Source organism: Lachancea thermotolerans (genome assembly GCF_000142805.1).
Source record: "Lachancea thermotolerans CBS 6340 chromosome G complete sequence".
NCBI classification, from domain to species: domain Eukaryota; kingdom Fungi; phylum Ascomycota; class Saccharomycetes; order Saccharomycetales; family Saccharomycetaceae; genus Lachancea; species Lachancea thermotolerans.
Genome location: NC_013083.1, coordinates 1,316,500 through 1,340,538, shown reverse-complemented (window position 1 = coordinate 1,340,538; position 24,039 = coordinate 1,316,500). Strand labels below are relative to the sequence as shown.

Sequence of the window (24,039 nt, the reverse complement as noted above, 5' to 3'; positions counted from 1 at the left end):
CGGTGACGCGGAGCATAGGAAAGTACGAGCCGCGAAGCCGCCAAACCTGAACTTTAAGCAGCCCGTTACAACAATGCGCGGCAAGTGGTCGTGCGCTCGACTGCTGTGGTGCGCGTTCTAGAAACCTTGTTCTTCCGTCCCCGAGTAAGCTTATCAGCGTCGCCACGTGTGTCGATATAGTCAATCCACACTGGGCTCGGTTCGGTTGGCTTAAGCCCAGTTTAGAGGACACAGCTGCGTGTAAAGCGATGTATTATTCCGAAGCGCCTTGAAGCACCATCGCGGGGCTGATCTGGTATAACACCCATGTAAAGAACACTTTACGAGAGCTTCAAGTTGAAACACGTTTCAGGTGTGCGGCGGTTTCTGTGCTGGGGTGTCTCCAAGCCGCCGAACATTTTTTTTACGGTTTTTCACCCCGCGCACCCACATCGTACGTAGGCAGTGGTCTCGGCGCATGATGCGGGGCGGCCTGCAGAGTGTTGGAGGCCCAAAAGTGTTGAATTGGCGGCAGGAGCCCAGAAAAACCTGCAGAAAACAGTGCCTGGAGCGATGGGCCCCAGAAATGGTGTGGTTTGTGTGGCATGCTACAACGTTGGGCCCTTTTCGTGGAGCTACGGATGGACGGTGCCGCTGGCTTGCGCAGGGTGGCATCACGTGCGCGAGGAACGGAGCCGCCCGGAACGCGACCCCGGCGCCGGGGTCGGGAGGCGTATTAGCGGGACGGAAGCTTGCGGAGTGCGAGACTAGTTGGGGCGGCACGTGAGGCTGTTGAGGCTCGGTGAGACTGGACGATTTCCGTGAGGCCTGCCGGGTCTGTCACTTTGTCCCTCGATGACGTCAGGGCCCGCCTCCCGTTCGGCGGCGACGACAATACAAGATCCCGCGGGCCACATGCACGTGACCTAGAAGAGGACCCTCGGCCGCAGGCGGAGCTTAATCACGTGACACAAAGCCTGGAAGGCACTGTAGGCACGCGAGAATGCAGGAGCGTTGCTCACACGGCGGCGCAGCACGCTGCGCGAGATGAAATACTTTAGTGTTTGAGTTATAATCTATAAATCAGGAACCAGTCCTTAATTACATAAGCCCAATACTGTAGGCGAAGGAGCCGCCTGTCTCGGTCTCGAGGTGGCATCCGTACTCGAACAGAGGCCAGTCGCTTTCGCTCCAGGTGGTGTATAGCAGCGAGTCGGTTGACACGTTCTGTCTGTCGCCATCTTTGGAGAGGATCCACAGGTCAGCACCATCTTCCACAGGCAAAGCAATTTGATCAAGCGTGTATTCTTTGATAAAGTCCACTAGAGTAATGTTGGTTGGGAAGGTGGCGGCGGCCAGGGAGAGAAGGGTAGAGGCGATGAAGAGGGTGGATTTCATAGTTGTGTGAATGGAGATCAGGGATGGAGGATGATGATTAGAAGCAGTGAGTTTTTGGCCACTACAGCCCCAAGCAGCTCCCTTTTTATACCTTGATCAGACCCTGATCCTCGAGGTTCCGCTCAGGACCGAGGTGCTATGTCGATGTCGTGCCCTTCCCACCTGCACAGTCGTTTGCTCTAACACGGGGCGTGCCGAGGGTAGTGTCCCGGCGCTGCTGTATGCGCTGATGGCCAAGAACACCGCGCGTCGAGCGCACTAGGCGCGCTTCATGCAGGAGTTGCCCGCTACAGTATGGGCGCCAAAATTGTGGATTTTCGTTTATTATATGCAAGGCCATGCGACGTCCTGCACCGCTTAAGTAATCCATCGCGAGATAGGAATTCCCAAGGCGTCGAAACCACCACATTAGTGCCAAACGCCGCGGTCACACCCAGGAAGGGTCTCATTGGCAACACTGCGCCTTCGTAACGATCTGCCGGGCTGACCCGGGCGCGCGGTGTTGTTACGCCTGCACGTCGCCATCAATATCTACGCAAGATGGTCAACTGATTTTTTTCCTGCATTCAGGGGCCGGCAGCGCAGATCATTTTTCGTCACAACGCCATTGGAAAAATCGCAATCCGCACGAGAAAAGCATGAAGGGTTGGCCAACAGAATAACCTTACGCGGCCCCGCCAGAAGCCACACACCGGGGATCGTTCCAGAGCTATAGTGCACACTGCTGTTTTACGCACAGCAGGTGCGTTGCAGCGATCGGAATGCTATTTGCGCTTTTCAGACAAGGGCATGGGGTGCTCAGATCACCACGGCCCTTTGAGCCTCCAGCGGATCCCTGAAGTGCCGAGGCTTTAGAATTATTTTTTAGAACAAAGTCGGGTAAAGCCGTTGCCATCAAAGCCGATGTGCTTGTTCTGGCGCACTGCTACGCGCTGCAGCGGGACGGCGGCATTTGCATCGTTTGATCCGCTCTGCGCAGAAGAATATGGCGGGGCTATGATGGATCTCGGTTGGAGCGAAATGATATACGCAATTCCGTTAGGGAAGGCTTTCGCATAGCACGGGATTAACTGGAAGCTCGGCCGCCGGTTCCCGGGATAAGAATACGGAAAGGGAAGTTCCAGATCAATCACTGCACACGGTTATTTGCGGTTCGGCGGCTAGTCCGCCAAATTAAAGCCCTGTGAGACAGCTTCACATTCCTCAATCCTAAGAAAGCACACATGCAGTGCCCTCGAAGTTAAGAAATGGGGAAGCAAGTGCGTTGCGGCGGCAATCGACCAACCGCGCCCGGCGCGGCGATAGCGCACTGTCAGCTGTTACGTCGGCAGGTTCGACGCTTGATCTCGGCCGCATAACGCGCCTGATTAGTTGAAGAGGTGGAATAGGGGGACCGCAACGGGCAGATCGGCTAGGAGATCTCTAAAGTGCCGATGGCGAACGGCACTCGCCCTCACGACGAGCCGGGAAGGTCTCGCGCATTGTCGTTTCTGCCCTCTCTCAATGAGCCAGGACAGCACACACGTGACAAACGTACATCACGATATACAATGTATCTTTTTATCGTGGTCTTCGCGCGCATCATCGTCGATGTAACATAAACATCAGGCCCGAGCTGCGTCACAATGTCCTACGACAGAACCGAGGTGTACGCTGCGCCAGTCTTGGCGGGCGAGGAAGTCGGAGAAAATGACAACTCTGAGATCATCAAGTCGTTTCACAACTTCATACTGGAGTTTCGTCTGGACGCACACTTTGTGTACAGAGAGCAGCTTCGAAGCAACCTACTGGTGAAGAACTACTCAGTTACGGTCGACACAGCACACCTGATCGGCTACAACGAAGACATATACAAGAAACTGTGCGACGAGCCCACTGATGTGCTTCCGCTGTTCGAGCAGGCCGTCACACAGGTCGCGCGTCGTATCGCTCTTTTATCACGTGATCCAAACATGGATCCCAACAACCAGCTCGAGGGCGCCGGCGGGACCAGTGAAGATGCGGACGCGGCTTCCCCAGGGTCATTGTCATTCGAAATCCCCATTTGCCAGGTCATACTGATCTCAGACTCCTCTGAAACGTCGCTGCGTTTGCTGGGCTCAGAGAACGTCTCCAAAATTGTGCGCGTTAGCGGAATTGTCGTCTCCGCGTCTGTACTGTCATCCAGAGCTACTTTCTTAACATTAATGTGCAGGAACTGTCGTCATGTTACGTCCATGCATTTGAATAGTTTCGGTTCGCTGGGCGGCAACCACGTCAGTCTCCCCCGGAACTGTTTAGCGGACCATTCGCGCGAGACTGGAGGCAATCCTTGTGGCCAGGATCCATACATGATTGTTCATGAATCCTCGCGGTTTGTTGACCAACAGTTCCTCAAGCTTCAAGAAATCCCAGAGCTTGTTCCTGTCGGTGAAATGCCTCGTAATATCCTGATGTCCTGCGACAGGTACCTTACCAACAGAATCGTGCCCGGCACGCGAGCAACAATTATTGGCATCTATTCTATCTACCAAGCCAAAAGTCGGGGTGCAGGCACAGCTGCTAGTGGAGGAAGAGCAGTCGCAATCAGAAATCCATATATCAAAATTTTGGGCATACAAGCTGCGCTGGACGGGAATCCCATGAACAACACCGTGCTCTTTACGGATGAGGAAGAAGAGGAATTTCTGACACTCAGCCGGCGCCCTGACCTTTACGAGGTTTTCACCAAGTCTATTGCCCCGAGTATTTACGGAAATGAGGACATCAAGAAGGCTATAGTGTGCCTGCTCATGGGCGGCTCCAAAAAGTTGCTTCCGGATGGGATGCGCTTAAGAGGTGATATAAACGTTCTGTTGCTTGGTGATCCAGGTACCGCTAAATCGCAACTGTTGAAGTTTGTTGAAAAGGTCAGCCCCATCGCAGTCTATACCTCAGGTAAAGGCTCCTCTGCGGCTGGTTTGACCGCATCTGTTCAACGTGATCCAGCCACTCGGGAGTTCTATCTTGAAGGAGGTGCCATGGTGCTGGCTGATGGTGGCGTCGTTTGTATCGATGAATTTGATAAGATGAGAGATGAAGATCGAGTCGCCATTCATGAAGCTATGGAACAACAGACAATTTCTATCGCCAAGGCAGGTATAACTACTGTCTTGAACTCCAGGACGAGTGTATTGGCTGCTGCAAACCCAATTTATGGTCGTTATGACGATCTCAAATCTCCAGGCGAAAACATTGACTTCCAATCCACAATTCTGTCTCGTTTTGATATGATTTTCATTGTTAAAGATCACCACAACGAGGAACGAGACATATCCATTGCTAATCACGTCATGAATATTCACACAGGTAGGACGGCAATCAACGACGAGGAGCAGGAGGCTGCCGGGGCTGAGATCCCAATTGAAAAAATGAAGCGCTATATTACATACTGCCGAATGAAAAGTGCCCCTCGGCTATCCCCACAGGCTGCCGAAAAGCTATCATCTCATTTTGTTGGCATAAGGAAGAAGCTGCTCATCAATGAGCTACAGAGTGAACAAAGATCTTCAATCCCAATCACAGTACGTCAGCTTGAGGCCATTATTCGTATCACAGAGTCACTTGCGAAGTTGGAGTTAAGTCCAGTCGCCCATGAAAGGCACGTTGATGAAGCTATTCGCCTGTTTCAGGCTTCGACTATGGACGCTGCATCTCAAGACCCAATTGGTGGCTTAGGTCAGAATCCAGACCTTGTGCAAGATGTCAGGCGTATAGAGGAAGAGCTGAAGAGACGTCTGCCCGTCGGCTGGTCCACGAGCTATCAAACTCTGCGGAGAGAGTTTTGTGAACAAAAGAACTATGCGGCACCTGCGTTAGACAGGGCGCTCTACATTTTGGAGCGCCATGGTACAATACAACTGCGCTACCAAGGTCAAAATATTTACAGAAGCGGTGCTTAGGTGCTGAAGTCAGCGTGTAGATAGATGCTGATGGTCAAAAAGGCCGTCTGCTTGAATCATGTTTTACGTTAACGGCGGTAATTTAGTTTTTAAATTTTGAAATTAGGAGCGAGTAGTAGTAATTGAAGATGGGGCAAACATAAAGACAGACGGCAGCACTATCAAGCCGCTTGTTATAATGTCGTATGTGGAATCGAAAACAACCTCAATATGTTCCTCAAGAATCAAGTACTAACTCAGTTCACTCTAGAGACCTTATAGATCGCCCGCGCTCGGAATTAACACAAGACGAGCTTCAGCAGTTGGAAGAATTTGAGTTCAAGCATGGTCCAATGTCCTTGATTAACGATGCAATGGTTTCCAAAGTACCGGTAATAATATCTCTAAGAAACAATCACAAAATCATCGCGCGTGTAAAGGCCTTCGACAGACATTGCAACATGGTGCTTGAAAACGTCAAGGAGCTTTGGACAGAAAAGCAAAACAAGAAAACAGTAAATAGAGAAAGATTCATCAGCAAGCTTTTTCTTCGCGGGGACTCTATCATAATTGTTCTTAGGGCCCCAGTGTAAAGCCATAAATACCAGAAAATGTACTATAATAACAAAAACTACATCCACGAACACTTGGGGGCTTTTTGTACCACGTCTAAGGCTTAAAAATGCAATATATTAATATTTAAAGCTATTTGAAATTTTTCAGAGGATCTAGCTTCCCACTTCTCTTATTATTTTTCTTGTAAACTTTGTTTTTTCTCTTGAGATTCTTAGCGCTGTGGAAAGGCACAAACCCAATTTTTTTCTTATCCTGCCTCGCGGCCTCTGGCAGCAAATAGTCAGGGACTCTTTTGAGGTGCTGCTGAACTCTGGCAGGGTGGAGCTCTTTGTCGTGTCTCAAACTCTGCAAATCTTGTGGGTTTTCTTCAAAATGTCTCTTTAACTTGCTGCTTGTCAATAATTCCTGCTTCAACTCTTTCACACGAGCTTCACGAACAGCGACTTGAGTAACAGCACGGAATCCATCCTCCATTCTGTAACGGAAACCTTCCACCTGCTTTATATCAAAGGAGTAGGGTAATATTTCAAATCCTAGCTTGCTCTGTTGTTTTATTATTCTGCTGAGTATTTTCTCATCCCGCTTAGCAGTTGGACACATTGATGGCTTGTGTTTTGCAAACTCCTTCAAGGGCACAACGAAAGAAATGGCAACGCCCGATTTTCCCGCACGAGCCGTTCTTCCAATTCTATGAACATATGATTTAGCAGTTGTAGGCAAATCAAAATTTAGAACACATGCAACGTTCTGGAAATCCACACCGCGAGAAACGCCGTAATCTTTATCCTTTTTGAGATTAATACCTTTGTTCTTTTCCTTCTTGCTTGTTGAAGCAGAGCTATTGGCGTCTGCTGTATTTTCACCCGCACCTTCGTCGTCGCTTAGGTTTTGCCCATCTTCTTCCTCCTTGATGTATTCTGTATCGTCAGTGGCAATCAAAAGCTGATATACATTTTTGTTGAACTCTTCAACAATGTGCTGCCGCGAATTTGCGGGCAACTCGCTGTTCAAAATGCACGATTTGATGCCAAATTGCTCAAGCACCAGTTTAAGTCTGTAGCCTCTATCAATGTTGTTCACAAAAATCAACGTTTTCCCTTTGAGAAGGCCCAGCTTAAAAATGACGTAGCATAGCAAGAACTTGTCAAACTCACTGACCTTGACGTAATACTGTAAGAGCTTACTCTGGTCCTTGTTGATCTCTTCTTCATTTAGTTTTAAAATGGCAGGAGAGCGGCAAAAGCGCATTTTCAAATCCTGAATATCCTCATTCAAGGTTGCGCTCATCAAGAAGGTTTGGAGGTTCTTTTTGAGCGGTAAGTAACTTGAAATTTGGTTTAGATCTTCCTGGTACCCAAACGTTAGGACCAGATCAACTTCATCTATCACCAAAAATTTGAGATCCTCCAAAGAAAGAGCACTGCTTTTTGTTTCAAGCACATTAAGCAGCTTAGAAGGAGTGGAAATTAGCACCTCTGGCCTGTCTAGGAGCAACGACGTCAATACACTTTCCGATAGTTGAGATGACAGATTCAGAGAATGCACGTCCTTAGAACAATAAAGAACAAGCTTGGACAAAACAGACTGAACTTGTTGAGCAAGTTCGCGGGTAGGCACTAAGATGATCCCTAAAGTTTTTGGCTCCTGCGTTTGGGAATTGTTCTGCTCCGATTGCTTATAGTTCAAAATTGTTTGAATCACAGGAATAAGGTAAGCAAGCGTCTTTCCTGACCCTGTAGCTGCCTTGGCAATGACGTCTCTTCTTTGTTCCAAAGCCAACGGGATGGCACTGGATTGAATCAAGGTCGGCCTGTCATAGCCATTGTACTTTATCGATTGAAGGAGCCTTGGATCTAGTTGGAAAGACTCAAAGGTCACAGAGTCATCTATGTATGCGTTAGATCCTGTATTTGCACTCATTTTGGCTATAATTGGTCGACTGTGTCGAGAGCCTTATCGTGTTGTCTTCGGCGATGAGGTGGGATGCGATGAGCTCTTTCTTTAAAATTTTACTAACATTCAGATAATTTCTATTTCCTTGCGTATATAATGATACATATACATTGTTTAACACAGAGGTGCGACCAAATCACTTCCGATGCTTAGTATACTCTCGATTCTACCCTTCAAAGGGTTCGAATTGCACTCTTCCACCTTCAGTTGTGTGAGGTTTATCACAGCGGTGTTCTTACCCATTGTGATAGATCCTTTTATATCTTGACCGCTTTCATCGAGCTTATAACTAAAACAGTCCCCAAATTGCTCGGTACATAGCCTTGCAATCTGTTTAATTTTCCACAGGTCATTGTGCTGATCTTGTTCGTGGCTATGATCGTGCTCACAGCTACGGCTGCTCATTTTAACACTGGAAGGCGAAGAGTCGACACTCAACAAAATCGCCATTATGCTGTCGGCAACTGTGTCATTGATAATACCTTGAGACCATTCAAGGGTTGCAACATTTTTGATAACGTTGAGCTTAACATCACCCATGATTTTTAATTCAAGTTCGTCACTGCCATTTGGTTTGGACTCGCCTTTGTGAGTTATTCCGGCATCATCTATTAAAACCTCCATATCGCCAAACATTTGACATAAATGCCAGTATAAGAGTTCCTTCTTACAATCGATACTGACGGTTTGTCGCTCCCTCAGAACGGTGGTTGAAAGGTCCATGTGGTAATCTCTCAAATCAGAAAGAGATACAAGATTCAAATCAAAGTTCTTCTCATCCGACACCAAAATTCCAGCCACTATCGTCTCGTCTTCAACATCTTTAGGCTCCCCATCGCCTTCTCCGTGCTCCTTCTGCGGTTTAACATCGCTTCTGCTTTCAAGCTCTTTTAGGCCGTGAAGTGTGCTGCTGACTTCATCTACAATATTTCCGATGGCTTTTGCAACTTTAACGCCCTTGAACTCTAAGTCAACAGATATGCAATTTCTCGGGTTAAAAACACGAACTTCATCCTCAGTATTTTTTAAAGCAGAAAAGTTTGACAGCAAAGCGGACTTTAAGCGCCCCATAGGATTAGATTCGCCATGAACAAGGATAATGTTTCGAGCGCCAACCTTTTCAATGAATTCCAGATTCTCGCGGAAGTCAACATGCGCTGCAAATGAAATTTCCTCTATCTGGCATCGCCTTGGTATATTAATCTCTGGATTATTGATTGATGGAATTGTGTCAGGCTCGAGCATTATAAACTTGGCCATAGTACCTTCAACCGAATAACCGGTGATGAGTACAAGGTTTTTTTCACCGGGGCACCACTTTTCCAAGAGGTCTCGGGAGAGACCGTTCTGTAACATCCCTGGCGACGCAAGCATGACGCTTGGGCCAAAATCCTGAAACTCATCCAAGTTTTTGAGATAGGAGATGTTTTTGAAAATAAAGGGGTTTGACTGAGAGTCGCGGAACTTCTTCCTAATGTCGTCATTCATCATATTAACATATGTCTGGAAGACACTCATGCACTTCTTTGCTAAATTAGACGCGTAAAATACAGGAACTTGACCATTTCCGAGCTCGTCGGCATGCTGTGACCAATACTCATCAAGTATAAGCATTATTTCCTGTGCTCTTCCCAGAGCAAAAACTGGTAAAAGGACCCTTCCGCCGCGCATAACGGTTGAGTGGATCAATTGAGTGAGTTTCTTCTCTCTGTTAATTCTCGGTTCATGTGTCGCTGTACCAAAAGTGGATTCAACAATAAGGACATCAGAAGAGGAAGGAGGGACTTCGGCTGAGTTGAGGTGTCTATCAGTTTCTCTCGAGTAGTCTCCGGTAAATAGTATTTTGAGACCTGCTATTTCGACCTGAAACATTGCAGCTCCTAAGACATGTCCTGCATGAAATGCAACAAACTTTATACCATTGACGTCAATTGTTGAGTGAAAGTCGATTGTTTCGATCCTGTCAAACGATTCCGCCAAATCCTCGTCAGTGTACAGGTTCTCATCTTTGTCGGAGAAGCTCGTAGACCCGATACTCGTCACCTTAACAAAATCGCTGAGGAGCCACCTATAAATGGCCTTTGTTGGATGAGTCATGAAAACCCTGCCACGAAAGTTTGTCCGTTGCATAACATATGGTAAGGAAGCAGCATGGTCCAAGTGAAAATGAGAAATTAGAAGAACATCAACCGTGGATAGGTCAAATTCATCGTAGAAAGGAAGTGAAGCGAGTCCTTGGTGAGCTGGATGGACGCCTGCATCTAACATTACAGTTTTGCCTTTATACTGTAGTATATGACAAGAACGCCCAACCTCATTGCCACCACCAAGACTGTAGAATCTTAGAGAAGTTTTGCTTAGTTGGCCGCGATCGTTTGTCATTGAAAGTATCAAATATGTTATCGAAGAGCTTTTGAAAACCTTAGGAGATCTATAGTTGAACAGCTAGAAGGCTTAGTTTAAAGGTTTGAAGTACTAGTACTGTTTTCGCAGTCTTAAAATAGGCACCACGTAAAATGCTTAATGGGGAGAGAAAAGACTTGAGATAATGGCATGCAGAGGGTCATTCAAGTTAGTAAACGAATTTAACTTGAACTTAAATCACACAAGTGCGTTCCAAGGTTAAGTGCAGTAAATATAGCCACTTACGGGTCAAATCCTGCTCCCAATGATCCCCAGTTGTTGGTTTAACTTTTCCTTCATCCACGTTATTCGGCGACATCGAAAAATTTCAATGCCCAGCAGCAGTAACGTGCCATAAGAACAAATTAAAAACCAAATACTTTAACCGTGTTTATATTAAATGAAAGACCCGCAGATTCCTATTTACCTTTAATGTTACAATGCAGCACTGCCCATTGCTCAAGCCAAAAATCCGCAACCTTCATTGGCCGTCCAGAAATCTTCGGCTGGCGTTCCAAAGAGTAAATCTGACTGGAGTACACCTCTAGGAGGCTGGGAAAGAGGCCGCAATAATTGCTGCTGCTGAAGGTTTTGTTGCAGTTGTTGCTGCTGTGGTTGGTTTTGTTGCAGTTGTTGTTGCTGCTGCTGAAGGTTTTGTTGCAGTTGATGCTGCTGTGGTTGGTTTTGTTGCTGATGCTGTAATTGTGTGTTTATTGACATGTCCGAATGTCCTGGACCAGGCGCAGCATTACCTCCTTTCCACTGTGCATCAGCCGGCTGGAATCTACCATCGTTGTTCATTTCAGCGGCAGCATGACTGTCTGCAACTTGGCCTGGATCCAATTGAGCGTTATTCAAGAGATCGGCAACAGAATCATTAGTCCATGTAGATATGTTGTTAATCATAGTGTGGGCACCGTTATTAAATAAAATCCCACTGTAGTCCATATCTGAGGGCGAAAAAACACCAATTGGCTTCAGTGCACCCGCTGTGGCCGCAGCCCCAGGGTGTAAGTTTCGGCTTGAACCCTCCGCTCGAGCTCCCTCCTCTTGGACGTTTCCATTTTGATTTAGCCATGTCTGGGAGTTTGCGGCATGGAAATCAATTTTAACAGGTTGGGGCTTTTCGTGAGGACCGTTTAAAGGTGCAATCAATTCCTTGCCAATCCTAGGGCCACCAGGCCCAACTAAAGGCTTCCCTGCGTTCATGACTTCTTGGTTACGATCACCGACCTTACTATTGAGTGAAGACAGATACGCCTGCAAAGTTTGCTGAGCGTGGTGTTGCTGTAACAGCGCCTGTTGTTGAAACGCCTGCCAGTCTGACTCTGTAATACGTGCAGATTTTTTTACAACGTATTTTTCCTTTTCAGATTGATGTCTTCCATGAGAGCTTGCTTTCCTCTTCATTTCGTGACCTCCATAGTTTATGTCGTCATCTTCGTCTTCGTCATCGGGCTTGATAAGTAGGTGTGACAGTTTCTTTGGTACTGTCGCTTTCTGGAGATCACCCTGTTTCTTTCTCAGCGCCCTCTGTTCCTCAGGATCCACCTGGGAGCTACCTCCTATGCTAACGTGTTGTGTACCAGAAGCTGTCCCAAACGTCCTTCTAATTGCGGGGGGCATGCCCTCTTGACTACCTAAGGCGATGCCTCCACCAGCCGCCTCGTTCTGTTCCTCCTCTGATATATCGTAATTAAGATCGCTGTCACTTGAAAAGCTGTTAACATAAATTAGCTCAGAAGAGTCGGGCCCGCACCGCTCGATCAAATTGCCTATTGTTGCGTTCATTAATTGATCAAAAGTGTCTCTAAATGCTATGGCAAATTTCGACCTTTCTGCCATAACATATAAGCAAACCGAGCACGCCCGAAGATCATCCATTGTAGAGAATAAACTAGCACTAACCATGGGCCGAGTGTGCTTTGAAACATCTCCTAACTTCCTCCTTCTTTCATCTTCAAGGTTTCTTGTCAACCACATACAGTAAATTAGGGTCACACCAGCTACGAAGACCGTGTGCACTGCAGGGGTAGAGTGGCCGTGCACTGTTTTCTGATGCACGATCTTGTATAGCTGGCAAATTTGACCCGCAGCAGCCTGACATTCACGAAACAATCTGTTTTCTGGTTCTAACAATTCGAGGTATGGCTGTATAAGCAGCCTTACTGATCTGAAATAATAAAGTCTCAAAGTTTCATTTTCAAAACTGTGAACTTGACAAGTCGAACAGCCAGCTCTCCAAACTTCCAGATCGCGAAAGTACTTCCGAACCTGTGGTAATTGTTTCGCCAGCTCTGCAGTTGTTTTGTGAGTATCCTTGGCCTTAGAGGGGGTTTGAGGTATGATTTGCAAACTTTCCACAAATTGAGACTCTATTCTTCTAAGCTTCAGTGACTGATTAATGAAGTGAATGTCCTTTTTTTGTCGTTTGTGGTCGCCAGTTGAGTTATGGTTGAAACTAACGTTATCAAACAGAGGAAGATCAATTTCTGCTTCTGAAATTGTGTAAGGCTTCCCTACTGCGACACATATCATCCTTTCCAATGAGTAAACACACCAAAACAAGCGAAGCTTTTTATTTCTGAAGATATCATGCTGATTCCATCGGTTGAGAAATAACTTGTTTTTACAGATCGCCATAACGTCTTTTATGATTTCATAAAGTCCACTAGAGTCCCGGTCAGTGCGTATAATGTACAAGAGAAGGAGCGAGAGCACCTCAACTTGCTGAATGTACGTTAGGTTGCTGCCACATTTTGTGATATGACGAATAGCTGTGGAGAAATATCTGTTTGGTAGCAATCCTCTGTATTTTCCCGTCGACATCTGCAGACATGCACTGATGCTAAAAATGAGCCACATCCTGCCGCAAGCAAAGTGGAACTCATTGGTGGAGTATGAGTGAACATTGTTGTTAATGTAGTCGTCGTGGAAATTATAGATTTCCTGTTCATCGAGCAACGGGTACTTGAATTGTAGCCTTGTGAAGTAGGTGTCTAAAAATGCTCGCGACAACTGCTCCTCAAACTCAAAAGCAGGATCATAGGAGAGAAAGTCCTTCAAACAGTACTTTGCAAAGATGCATTGAGAGAAGTCTATTGACTCGAGGGAGTCGGATGTAAGAGCAGCAAGAGACGCAATAGGATGGGCGCTCAAGGGAGATTTACCAGCCGAGAGGTTATCGGGCTGAAGAGGGAAAAATTTGACAGTTTGGGGAGGTGGCAAAATAGGCGAGGAAGTGCTTGATGGGAGCGGCACAGAGTTAGAGTAAGTAGGCGCTGGAAGTTCTAAAGCATTATTGCTCTGGCCGTCGAGCAAATGCGCAATCCGCTTGTAGTTCGATAGCCGGTTTTTGAATGGGGTTCCATTAGGAGGAAGCTCAAACAGCTTTTCTAAGTACTTGAGCTTTTTCTCAAGGAATGCTGTGTACTCATTTTTCTCGTTGTTCGGATAAGTTTGCGAGCGGGCTCGCTCCTGAGGCTGTGGAGACTGTGACGGCGTGTTTGAGCGCGGAGACCTACCCACATACTTTGCAGGCTGTATGCACTTCACTGCAGCTTTCAAGCAAGCCGTGCAACTTGGCATCTTATGGTCGCAACGCCTCTTTCGCCTTTGACATAACAAGCATGACCGGGACCTTCCTTTCTTATCCTTCAAAAGGAGCTCAGCATCCTGGCCAGCGAGCTCCAGTTCCAGCTGGAACCGCTCGATGTTCTCTTGACTCACGATCTTTGGGGGGCGTCCCATTTGCCTCACTATCTGAGCCTGACTTTTGTTAATTGTAATTGATGAGAAATCATATGCAAACACGGTTCGAAATTTTTGGTGTATCACTATAAAATCACACTATGAGTAAACAACGTTTAAAGAGTCTACGAAGTCCGAATGCCTTCAAGGATCGGGGCGGCAAAGGCCCTGTGAAAAGCTGAGGCATATAACCTTATTATTCGATGTTTTCTTCCTATCCGTTACAATTAAGACAAGGAAAGTTAAACCGCCTGATGATGGCGGAATTTGTCAAAAATATCGGACTTTGATAGGCTTGTGAAATATAGCTTACGAGACTACTCGTCTGAAGGTTACGTCAAAAGGCTGCGAAGCAAGTCTTCTTCTTCTTGCAATTTTTGCATCTCGGCAGATCTGCGCACCTCTTGATGCTTCACGTGCTTATCTTTACTCTTGCGCTCCTTGCTACGCTTGCCTTGTCGCTCCCATTCATGCAAGGCAACCTCCCGCGCTACGGGCCCACCCCCGCCTTGCCACTGTGCAATACGTAAAGCAAGCTTTTCACGAGCAAGCTTCCGGTTCTGGTCTCTGGATCTGGTCTCCTGGCACTCCACGACAATCCCGCTTGGCAGGTGTTTTAGCTGAACCTTGCTGTTGCATTTATTGATTTTCTGTCCTCCGGGGCCTCTGCCTCCATGGAGAAACTTCTCCTCCAGTTCTGTCTCCATTTGGGTAGAGAGCTTGGGCCTCGGTGGTAACTTGTTCTTCTTAATCGAACGGGCTGCAATAGTATGGAAGCCACAGCGCAGCAGTGCTTTCATTGCAGCTGTGATCCTTTGGAAAGCTATCTAAGGTTGTAGTTTAATGGATTCCTCGAACATCAAACTTGCCAGTTTCGCGAGGCAGGGTCTTAAGATGCAGCGGAGTTCGTTAAAAAGCTTTGATAATTGTGGCCTGTCTCTCGTGTTACGCTTCAGCGGGCGGAAGAAGAGTGGTCTCACTGCCACATTAATTCGTGATTTTGTTTGGATTTGAAGTAGCATCTTTCTGACAATAAGTTAAATAATACCTTCCAATCTCGTGCAATAAAAAAAAGCGTAAAGCTGTTCAAAAAGCTTGGCTTTGTTCAAGTGTTGTATCGACAAATAAGCGTGCGAAAGCTATGATGCTAAGATGCCGGGCCTTCGGACGGTCATTACGCTATAGCTACAAGCGGTTCAACAGCAGCGTCAAGCCTGAAGGGCGTAAAACAAACGAAGTTGAAGATATACAAGGGAATTTTATAGGGAAGCTACCAGAACAGCTAATATCAGAGGGCAACGGGTTTGAGTCTACTACCGCTGAGAATCAAATTGATACTTTGCGGTGCTACGAGAGACTTCTACGAAGTGGGTTCACTCCAAAACAGAGCACTGCAGCGATCGAATTACTACTCCAAACTCTCAACGAGGAGTTCTTTGCAGAGTACAACAATAAATTTCTTCGCAGGACGGAACTGGATACCCAGTCTCACCTTTTCAACGCTGCAGAGACTGAATTACGATATACCATACAGGTCTCTAGAGAAGCCGCGCTTAATGAGCAAAATCTCAAGATTCTGCAACTGCACCGAGGACTACACCTTGCACACGACGAGCTCAATGAGCAGTTCATCAATTTATTGAAAAAAGACTCCCGCGTAGACTTCAACGACCACAAGATAGAGAACACATTGCTCCACCGAAATATAAACCTTACTATAAAGGACTGCAACCACAAGATAGGAACGCGAATAATCGGTGACATCAAGTCCGAAATTGAGAACCTGAGATGGCAAACGACCAGGAGCGGGCTTTTTGCGGTGCTAGGCCTGGTCTTCTTCATTATGAGCGGTGTCAGTATTTCGAAACGACTCTCGCTAGAGAATGAAAAACCAGTGGAGGTGGTTCTTCACACTATCGAACCGGAGGAAGACTTGCAGCAGCCTGAGGGCCTCGAGAACGAAGTCGAAGAATGAAAGGCTTGACGTGTATACAGTGTGTCAGCGCGGCTTCAAAGTATATACATAGGTGAACGCAGAAATTCAGTCAAGCTCAGAGCTTGTGTTTGCGCTTTTTGGAGCCTATTTCACGAAACCGCTGCTGGGGCAGCCCTTCAACCCAGAAGGCGAGAGCATCGTTCACTTCCTCCACGTTTGCACGCTTCATCTGTGTGTCCAGAGACCTCTTGAGCAATTTCTTAATCCCGGTGAAACTTTGTGGGTAAAGCCCTGATGTCATTTCGCGGAGGTCCGTGAGGACTTGGGCGTTAAAGGTCTCGGCGTCAGTAAGGTTATAATTGCGCACTATGACTCTTTCGATGAGCTTGTCAAATTTGACAGGCTTTGCAAACATGAGAATATCGTTCGCCGTGTTGTAGCCTAGCTTCAAAGGCAGCGTCACAGAAAGCGCGCCCTCCGTGACAAGCGCCAGGTTCGCGAACGGGAAGAGCAGGTACACTTTGTCGTTCATCGAAAACACTATATCACAAAGCATCACAATGGCGGCGGTGAGGCCCACAGCGGGACCGTTGAGGCAGCACACGAGCACCTTGGAGTGCGTAGCAAAGGTGTGCGTCACAAACAGGTTGCGGCTAACAAACTCGGACAGCCACTTGCCGAGCATCCCAGAAGGCTGCGCCTTCCCCTCCGCTTGGGCCTTTTCAATATTTGAAACGTCCGCGCCAGACGAAAAAAACCGGCCTGTGCTTTGTAGTACTGTGAAATAGGTCGACTCGCAGCGGTCTGCGATTTCTAGTAGATGCCCAAGGTAGAGGAAGTCTGTGCCGGACAGTGAGTTCAACGTCTGCGGGTCTGTGAAAGTTATCACGAAGAACAGGCCGTCGATCCTGTACGACATTTTCGAGCTTTTCATACGCGTCAGGTCCGACATTGCTGAACTATAGCGGGGCGAGGCAAGTTTCTGCTAAAATGTGTTCGGTTTATGGGCTGTCGAGAAAAGAAGTTATTTGCCCGGCCCTCGACCACATACAACTCGGCACGACTCTCATTTTATAGTAACTTTTTGGCTTCCTTTACTCCTTATATATTTTTAAGTGCTGCTATGGTCATCCATCACTCCGCAACCCCGGACCATGACCCCAACCTCACCAAGAAGTGTGAGCAGCAGTGTTTCGAAGAACAATGTTACACTAATGGGCTCGTGTGCCTCTAAAGAATACGATAAACAAGTTAGTGGAAGTGGTGGCAAGAGACGTGGAACAGGGCTTTGAAGGGTGCTTTCTCCTGTGACTTTTCCCTTAAGCGCCTAACAGTCCGTATAGTATCACTAATACCCATTTTATCATATTTAACGATAAAGGTAACTTCACCGCGCGGTTTAATACGCCCCACAACAGTGTGTCCAGCTGCTGCTCCTTTCGTTGGTCATCGATGAAACCACTCGGGGTTTTGGAGGACTTCCACCGGTTAAGTGGCTTCGCCCGCTGAGCGGCGACTGTCACGTGATACAGGTTGCCTGGGGTTTCCCGGTACTTGACGGCGGGTACTGCCGTGCTAGGCTGCGAACAGCAAGAGGGGAAGCGGATGCTCGAGTCCCTCTCTCGAAGTCTCGCGTCTACGCTTTCAGTGGTGCGGATCACTTTGAACAAAATATGACCTTCATGTCACGTTATTGAGGAAATATAAGATGGGAAGAGCTTATTGGGGAAACTTTGAACGCACTTCTTGTGGAATAGCTTCGTGTCTAGCGCGTGCACTGGGAAATGCGTTATAGTGATATTCGCACTCTTTCAAGTCTCCTTCTCAATGCGCCTGGATCTGGCACTAAATTGGCCGAGCGCTTCCATCTCCGTTCTAGATGATCTTTGAAATCTCAGCTCATCGCCGGTCGCTGAACAAGTTTTGTTGCCGAGCAGGAAGAAGTTAGGCCCATACCTGAAGCTGATTTCGAACGAGCTCAATGTCTGACACTGAGTCCTTTATACAGGGCGACATTTTTGCGGAGCCTGAGGGCTACTTTCAGGCAGAGCCTGAGGCGCATTTTGCAGAGTACGTGCGGGAGCAGGTTCCCTCAGCGTCAAAGTCGCAGAAAAAAGAGGTAAGATTGAGGCTGGTGGGGTCCTCCCCTCTTTGGGGCCACTTGCTGTGGAACGCAGGCATTTATACTGCCAACCATTTGGACAAGTTCCCAGACCTCGTTAAGGACCGCTGCGTACTAGAACTGGGTGCGGCAGGCGCTCTGCCGTCCGTGGTGGCTGGGATGATCGGCGCCAAGAAGTGCGTTGTCACAGACTACCCCGATGCAGATCTTTTACAAAATATACAGTACAACGTGGACCACGAAGTTTTTGATGGTGAGGCTCTGCCTTCCGACGGAGCCGGCGCCTCGGAAAGAAACGTAGTGGTTGAAGGGTACATTTGGGGCAACGACTATGCGCCACTTGTGTCGCATTTACCTTGTGGTACAACCAAATTTGATCTAGTTATTCTAAGTGACCTGGTGTTCAATCACACCGAGCACCTCAAACTTCTACAAACAACCAAAGACCTGCTTGCGCAGGATGGGAAAGCTCTCGTGGTATTCTCTCCTCATAGACCTTGGCTTTTGAATGATGACTTGCAGTTTTTTGAGACTGCAAAGGACTTTGCGCTGGTCCCTGAAAAGATCGAAATGGTAAATTGGAAGCCTATGTTCGAAGAAGATGAAGAGACTAGCGAAATAAGATCTCGCGTGTATGCCTACTACTTGACACATGCCTGAAGCTCGTAGCCAGCTCATGTAATTTATTAATCTGATTATATTATACAAAGTTCTCGTACAGCTTGGGGAATGACGTGGTATGCAAGGGTGGGTATCGGGCGCTAAGGTGCCTGTCTTGATGCATCACACAAAGCTGTCCTTCATGTATGAAAAGTTACAGCTTGTGTAGACTGTGTCATTATTGTCGTACGCAAAGCATGTGGTGCCGTCGGCACACTGTGTATAAACCCAAGAACCGTAATTGCAAATAGCGATTTTACCATCAGCCGAGCAAGTAATTTCGCCATCCTGGCAATCTGACTTGCCGTTCAACTGTCCTGCAGCAAATTGAGCATTGAGTTCTTTAGCCCTTTGGTGAGCCCAGGATCCTGTCGCAGAGCTGCTTGGCACGGAAGGTGTGGTGCTTGGGGCGTATGGTGGTACGGTGGTGGGTGCCAAAGTTGTGGTAATGTTTTTAGAGTTTGTCGCTGGCGCACCCTGTGACGAAGTAGGAACAGCGCTGGAGGTGTAGACTGTGGATAAGGTAGAAGATTGAGATGTGGTGCTGGAAAAAGAAGTAGAAACAGAAGTTTCGACAGCAGCACTAGTAATCGAAGAAAGGCTTTCAGAGGAGCTAGGGCTCGAGGTAATCATCAACGCACTTAAAATAGTCTGAGAAGTTGAAGGGGCAGATTGCGTGGTGCTGATTTCAGAAGATTGTTTGGAACTTGGTGTTTGTGTGGTTGAACCCGACGAAACAGTGGAAACGTCGCTGGTGGTACTCTGAGAACCGTGAACGTGAGATGCCGCAACTAGTGAAGAAGTTGGGATGCTCCACCAAGAAGAAACGGTCGAGTATGTGGTATCGCTTGAGACAGAAGGTGTGAGAGACGTGGAAGATGTAGCAGAGGAAAGGGAGCTGACAGAAGAGGATGTGGGAGCTGCCGCAGACGAAGTAGAACTGGTAGAAGTTGAAAGCAATACGGCAACCGAAGAAGATGAGCTCGAAGAGGCAGATGTAACGTCCTCGGATAGAATCTTTTTCATTTGTGCAGCATAAGTCGCGCCGTCAACCTCATTTGTGAAACCCTGGGAGGCGTCCCAGAGCATAATACCACCAAAGTTGTTCGAGCCACTGATGCTCTGAACTGTGGACTTGATTAAACTCAAGTCCGAAATATATCCCGAGCCAGCCGCAGTCGAGGAACCTGGAAGGCCCAAATATAGCTTTATGTTGGAGTTTGGAGAAATGCTCTGGGCAAAGTTCAACCAGGTATCCCAGTTAAACTGCTTGTCAACGTTACAGTAGTTGTTGTAGAATTGAACAAAAGCGAAGTCAATGTTCGCGTTTTCCAGCAAGTCTCCCACGGACGCGTCAGGGTAGAAACACTGAGGGGCGGCTGACAGGTAATAGTCTTTGGAGGCAGAGTCGAAGTGTTGTCTTAGTTTCTTGGCCAAGGCCGCGTAGCCATCGGGCTGGCTGTTCTCAATGTCAAAGTCGAAACCGTCAACTACGGCGTCGTCGAATGGGCGTTCGTCGGCCGAGCCGCCTGCGAAGGTGTTCCACAGGGTGTCAGCAAATTCCTCCGCTTGGGAGTCACTGGAAAATCCGTAGGAGCCAGTGGCACCGCCCATGGAGAGCAGAACCTTTTTGCCGAGACCTTGACATGTTTTAATGTCTTTGGCAATTTGTTCACAGTGGAGCAGCCCATCGGAAAATGAAGAGGAGCAGGCGGAGCTGAAGTCAAGCTCTAGAGGATTAGGGAACGAGTAGAGGAACGACAAGATGACAATGTCAACGTCGTCCGACTGACAGTACGAAGCTAAGGATTCTTGGGATCCGGCTGACGCTTGACCCCAGTATACAGCGACGTTGGACTTGGAACTGGCGTCGAAGCCCAGGGCGAACGCCAGTCTGAGCAGGAAGAATAGGAAGAAGTGAAGCATAGTGGTTAGTGTGGAGTGAAGTGTCAATCTGAAGTAAACCAAATTGATGTCTTAAAACCCCCGAAGTTTCAGATCTTCTTATAGCCTCAATTTCGCGGTCCCGTTGGCTCTCGCTCTCTAGACTAGCGACGGGCGGGTTGCTTGCCGCGATTTGTCCTTATTTTGTAAATAAACGCAAATCAAGGACGCTACGCGAAGCTTTGAGTTCTGCCGTTCTCAGTTTGACTCCGAAGTGGGCATAAACTTGGACTACCAGCTGGTCCCTAAAAACTCTAAACACTAGCTCTTTTCTAAACCACGAAATTTCGCCCTAGAACCACGAAAATCGTGAGGAATGTGCACAGCAAGAAACTTGGCGCCAGCGCGAGGCGCCGGCAGCAGACCCCATGAGCTTTGCAGGTGTTTTGGAAAGAAAGAGGATAACTAGCTCACTTGTGAGGGCCCTGCCCAGTTCTAACTTTGCTTGCGCGGCGCCTGCGTCAGTAAAACCAGCCATCTCTAATTAATGCGACGCTTGTATTGTTGACTTCGTGAATCGTGACATAAATAGTTTGAGCGTTGGCACGCAGCCTGCAGCTGGACCTGGCTACTCAGCAGGCCCAGTGGGCTAACCAGTGGACTCCCGGGCATTGTTGCGCTGTGCGCGGGGTGTTTTTGTTTGTCAACACTTTCGAAGCTGCCCATTGTAGCATGGAACGAGTTGTGGAACTCGGGAAGGCCCAGCAGGTGCTGCGTGATCAAAACACTGAACCTAGCACGAGGATTGCCCGCACTTGGTACTGGTTCATGGGCGCTTCGCTCGTCCTTCCCTCACTGCCGTCCATAATCACGAGCGTTCGCTTCCGTAAATAGGGTCCAGCGACGTTTTCGTGTTTGAGTGATAAAGCGACAGGCGGACTCCATGTAGTCTAGGGGCCGAAGTACATAGAAACTGAAGAACGTTGGCGCTTCATCCGTAATGTTTAATGTTCTTACTGGGCGCTTGGGGGTTTCTTCACGTAGTGTCCGAGTTAAGGTCCGTTCTATACTCTGCAGGTTACGTTAAATTTTAAGATTTTGTCGTCAAAGCATAACTTTAAAGTTTGTGGAGTTCTCATATATATCAACAATTAGACACCAAGGATGAACAGAGCTACACGCGAAGCTCCGTCTCCTCCAATAAACCGCCCAAAAACTCTGAAGACATGTTCACAACAGCTTCCCCCCGTCGAAGTGATAGATTAGTGTGTATGTCACCTATGACGGAATCGTACCATCACCTATAACGGACATTTCGGAAAGGGGCAAGATTCTTAAGCTTTAGAAGTCGCATCCGCCAAGTGTTTACTCGAGTAACACGCAAAACTTCAGCATCCCTAGCCCACATTACCGAGCAATTGCGCGGCACCATCTCCAGAGCACTCCATAGCGTGCCAACGTGTGTTTTTAAATGGGCCTACTGAATTCAGCTGACAAGGAAAAGATCAAGCGAGCGCTTCCCAAGAGCTCCAACAAGATAGTAGATGTCACCGTTGCACGATTGTACATTGCATACCCCAACCCACAAGAGTGGACATACACCGGCCTTTCGGGTGCCGTGGCACTAGTGGACGACGTTGTGGGCCACACGTTCTTCCTGAAGCTGATCGACATCCAGGGACATCGCGGCGTGCTGTGGGATCAGGAGCTTTACGTCGGCTTCGAATACAATCAGGACCGCACTTTTTTCCATACGTTTGAGCTCGAGGACTGTCTCGCGGGGCTTCTCTTCGAAAACCTGGACGAAGCGTCGCACTTCCTCAAGCGCGTCAACAAGCGCGAGAAATACGGCTCCAAGAAGACGCTCTCCAACAAAAACGCAATCGCGTTGACCAAAAAGCTGACGCAGGAGCAGGAGAGCCATATTGTCCACGGCCCCCGTGGAGAGTCTCTCATTAGCGACCAAAGGCAGCGGTACAACATCCAGGACGCCGCGCCCATGCCTAGTACAAAGAAAAAGGCTCCTCCTCCGCCTCCGCCTTCTAGCTTCTCCAGCCAGCCCACGCAGTCGCCTTTCAGTGCTGCGGGTGAACAAGAAACCGATAGTGATTTCGCAAGTTTGGCCACATCAGTCTCCAGCACGCCAGCACCTCCACCGCCTGCTGGACCGCCTGAAATTCCTCTCACAATTCCTCCTGCCCCAGCTGCCCCAGCTCCAGCGCCGGTCGCACCCGCACCCGCTACTCCGGCTCCGCAACACTCAAGAACTAACCCGTTCCCCTCGCCGACCCCACAGAGCCCCGGGAACACCCCTAACACGCATTCCTCTAATCCATTTCCAATTCCCACCCCACAGGGCGCCCAAAACACAAAATCTTCTAATCCGTTCCCATTCCCCATTCCTCAGGCGCCGCAGGGCTTTACCCCGCCTCCACCGCTACCGCAAGCGAGTCGGCCATCGCAGGCCCCACCGCTGCCACAAGCAAACAGGCCATCACACCCCGCACCCCCATCTTACAACTCTCGCCCACTTCCTAGTGTGCCACCAAGGGCGAATGCTCCCCCAGCACCCCCTCCAAGAAGGGGAGGCGCCCCACCACCTCCACCACCCAGAGCTGTCTCACACGCTACAGGGTCCTCCATGCCGCCTGCTCCGCCTTCGCGTAATTTCTCTGGTGGTCGCCCCGGTCCACCCCCACCACCAAGGCGAGGCGCCGCTCCTCCTCCGCCTCCCAGATCGATGCGGGTCTCGTCAACTCCCGCACCCCCACAACCACCCACCTCCTTCTCTTCTCCGCCACCAATGCATACGTTCCCAGGGCAGCAAACTACCGCACCCACTACTGCGGCAATACCGCCACCACCACCGCTCTCGATGCAAATGGCCCCTCAGCAGATGCCCGCCATGCATCAGGCAGCGCCTACTGGAGGTGCCATTCCGCCAGCGCCGCCAGCACCACCCATGCCGCCACAACAGCCTTCGTCACAGACAGCTTTTGGTGGCAGTTCGGGCTCTGCTCCACCTCCACCACCACCGCCTCCTGCTATGCCTACCTCAAACCAGGCAGCGGCAGCGCCCCCACCACCTCCTCCTTTCCTCGCCCAACAACAACCTGCTAGCCAATCCCAGGGTAATGGTTTCACTGAGGCTACCGGTGACACAGGAAGAGATGCGCTACTTGCCTCCATTAGAGGCGCGGGTGGCATCTCAGCTCTCCGTAAAACTGACAAGTCACAACTAGAGAAGCCATCGACTTTGCTGCAAGAGGCGCGCGGCGAGCCGGTGGCACCGACCTCGACAGGCAACTCCGCGGGTCCAGCTAATGGAGGGGGCGGCCCATCATCTTTGGCGGATGCGCTAGCCGCGGCATTGAACCAGCGGAAGAGTAAGGTGGCGCGCGACGACGACGATTACGACAACGGTGACGACTGGTAAGAAACAAGGAACATTATAAAAGGGCACTAATATAAAATAAGCA

General features: G+C 48.6%; 12 protein-coding genes across 12 annotated transcripts; 5 read left to right on the top strand and 7 right to left on the bottom strand.

Annotated features, from left to right (window-relative positions):
- Positions 1 to 1,080: 1,080 nt before the first annotated feature.
- On the bottom strand, positions 1,081 to 1,377 carry KLTH0G15290g (KLTH0G15290p; the record flags this gene model as incomplete). The annotated part of the gene is made up of 1 exon (XM_002555652.1): positions 1,081 to 1,377. The coding sequence occupies one exon, from the start codon at positions 1,375 to 1,377 to the stop codon at positions 1,081 to 1,083; it is 297 nt and encodes a 98-aa protein (XP_002555698.1).
- A 1,625-nt stretch (positions 1,378 to 3,002) lies between these two features.
- On the top strand, positions 3,003 to 5,297 carry MCM5 (MCM DNA helicase complex subunit MCM5; the record flags this gene model as incomplete). The annotated part of the gene is made up of 1 exon (XM_002555651.1): positions 3,003 to 5,297. One exon carries the CDS (start codon positions 3,003 to 3,005, stop codon positions 5,295 to 5,297), a length of 2,295 nt encoding a protein of 764 aa, XP_002555697.1.
- A 178-nt stretch (positions 5,298 to 5,475) lies between these two features.
- Positions 5,476 to 5,869, top strand: SMD2 (mRNA splicing protein SMD2; the record flags this gene model as incomplete). The annotated part of the gene is made up of 2 exons (XM_002555650.1): positions 5,476 to 5,480; positions 5,548 to 5,869. 2 exons carry the CDS (start codon positions 5,476 to 5,478, stop codon positions 5,867 to 5,869), a joined length of 327 nt encoding a protein of 108 aa, XP_002555696.1.
- A 112-nt stretch (positions 5,870 to 5,981) lies between these two features.
- On the bottom strand, positions 5,982 to 7,772 carry DBP9 (ATP-dependent DNA/RNA helicase; the record flags this gene model as incomplete). Its single annotated transcript, XM_002555649.1, has 1 exon — positions 5,982 to 7,772. One exon carries the CDS (start codon positions 7,770 to 7,772, stop codon positions 5,982 to 5,984), a length of 1,791 nt encoding a protein of 596 aa, XP_002555695.1.
- A 147-nt stretch (positions 7,773 to 7,919) lies between these two features.
- On the bottom strand, positions 7,920 to 10,187 carry YSH1 (cleavage polyadenylation factor subunit YSH1; the record flags this gene model as incomplete). Its single annotated transcript, XM_002555648.1, has 1 exon — positions 7,920 to 10,187. One exon carries the CDS (start codon positions 10,185 to 10,187, stop codon positions 7,920 to 7,922), a length of 2,268 nt encoding a protein of 755 aa, XP_002555694.1.
- A 480-nt stretch (positions 10,188 to 10,667) lies between these two features.
- KLTH0G15180g (uncharacterized protein) lies at positions 10,668 to 13,958 on the bottom strand (the record flags this gene model as incomplete). The annotated part of the gene is made up of 1 exon (XM_002555647.1): positions 10,668 to 13,958. The coding sequence occupies one exon, from the start codon at positions 13,956 to 13,958 to the stop codon at positions 10,668 to 10,670; it is 3,291 nt and encodes a 1,096-aa protein (XP_002555693.1).
- Positions 13,959 to 14,290: 332 nt separating this feature from the next.
- On the bottom strand, positions 14,291 to 14,758 carry RSO55 (Rso55p; the record flags this gene model as incomplete). The annotated part of the gene is made up of 1 exon (XM_002555646.1): positions 14,291 to 14,758. One exon carries the CDS (start codon positions 14,756 to 14,758, stop codon positions 14,291 to 14,293), a length of 468 nt encoding a protein of 155 aa, XP_002555692.1.
- Positions 14,759 to 15,099: 341 nt separating this feature from the next.
- On the top strand, positions 15,100 to 15,933 carry PUT7 (Put7p; the record flags this gene model as incomplete). Its single annotated transcript, XM_002555645.1, has 1 exon — positions 15,100 to 15,933. The coding sequence occupies one exon, from the start codon at positions 15,100 to 15,102 to the stop codon at positions 15,931 to 15,933; it is 834 nt and encodes a 277-aa protein (XP_002555691.1).
- A 76-nt stretch (positions 15,934 to 16,009) lies between these two features.
- Positions 16,010 to 16,846, bottom strand: ECI1 (dodecenoyl-CoA isomerase; the record flags this gene model as incomplete). The annotated part of the gene is made up of 1 exon (XM_002555644.1): positions 16,010 to 16,846. One exon carries the CDS (start codon positions 16,844 to 16,846, stop codon positions 16,010 to 16,012), a length of 837 nt encoding a protein of 278 aa, XP_002555690.1.
- Positions 16,847 to 17,875: 1,029 nt separating this feature from the next.
- Positions 17,876 to 18,676, top strand: NNT1 (S-adenosylmethionine-dependent methyltransferase; the record flags this gene model as incomplete). The annotated part of the gene is made up of 1 exon (XM_002555643.1): positions 17,876 to 18,676. The coding sequence occupies one exon, from the start codon at positions 17,876 to 17,878 to the stop codon at positions 18,674 to 18,676; it is 801 nt and encodes a 266-aa protein (XP_002555689.1).
- A 123-nt stretch (positions 18,677 to 18,799) lies between these two features.
- CTS1 (chitinase) lies at positions 18,800 to 20,602 on the bottom strand (the record flags this gene model as incomplete). The annotated part of the gene is made up of 1 exon (XM_002555642.1): positions 18,800 to 20,602. The coding sequence occupies one exon, from the start codon at positions 20,600 to 20,602 to the stop codon at positions 18,800 to 18,802; it is 1,803 nt and encodes a 600-aa protein (XP_002555688.1).
- A 1,429-nt stretch (positions 20,603 to 22,031) lies between these two features.
- On the top strand, positions 22,032 to 23,996 carry LAS17 (actin-binding protein LAS17; the record flags this gene model as incomplete). Its single annotated transcript, XM_002555641.1, has 1 exon — positions 22,032 to 23,996. One exon carries the CDS (start codon positions 22,032 to 22,034, stop codon positions 23,994 to 23,996), a length of 1,965 nt encoding a protein of 654 aa, XP_002555687.1.
- Positions 23,997 to 24,039: the final 43 nt, after the last annotated feature.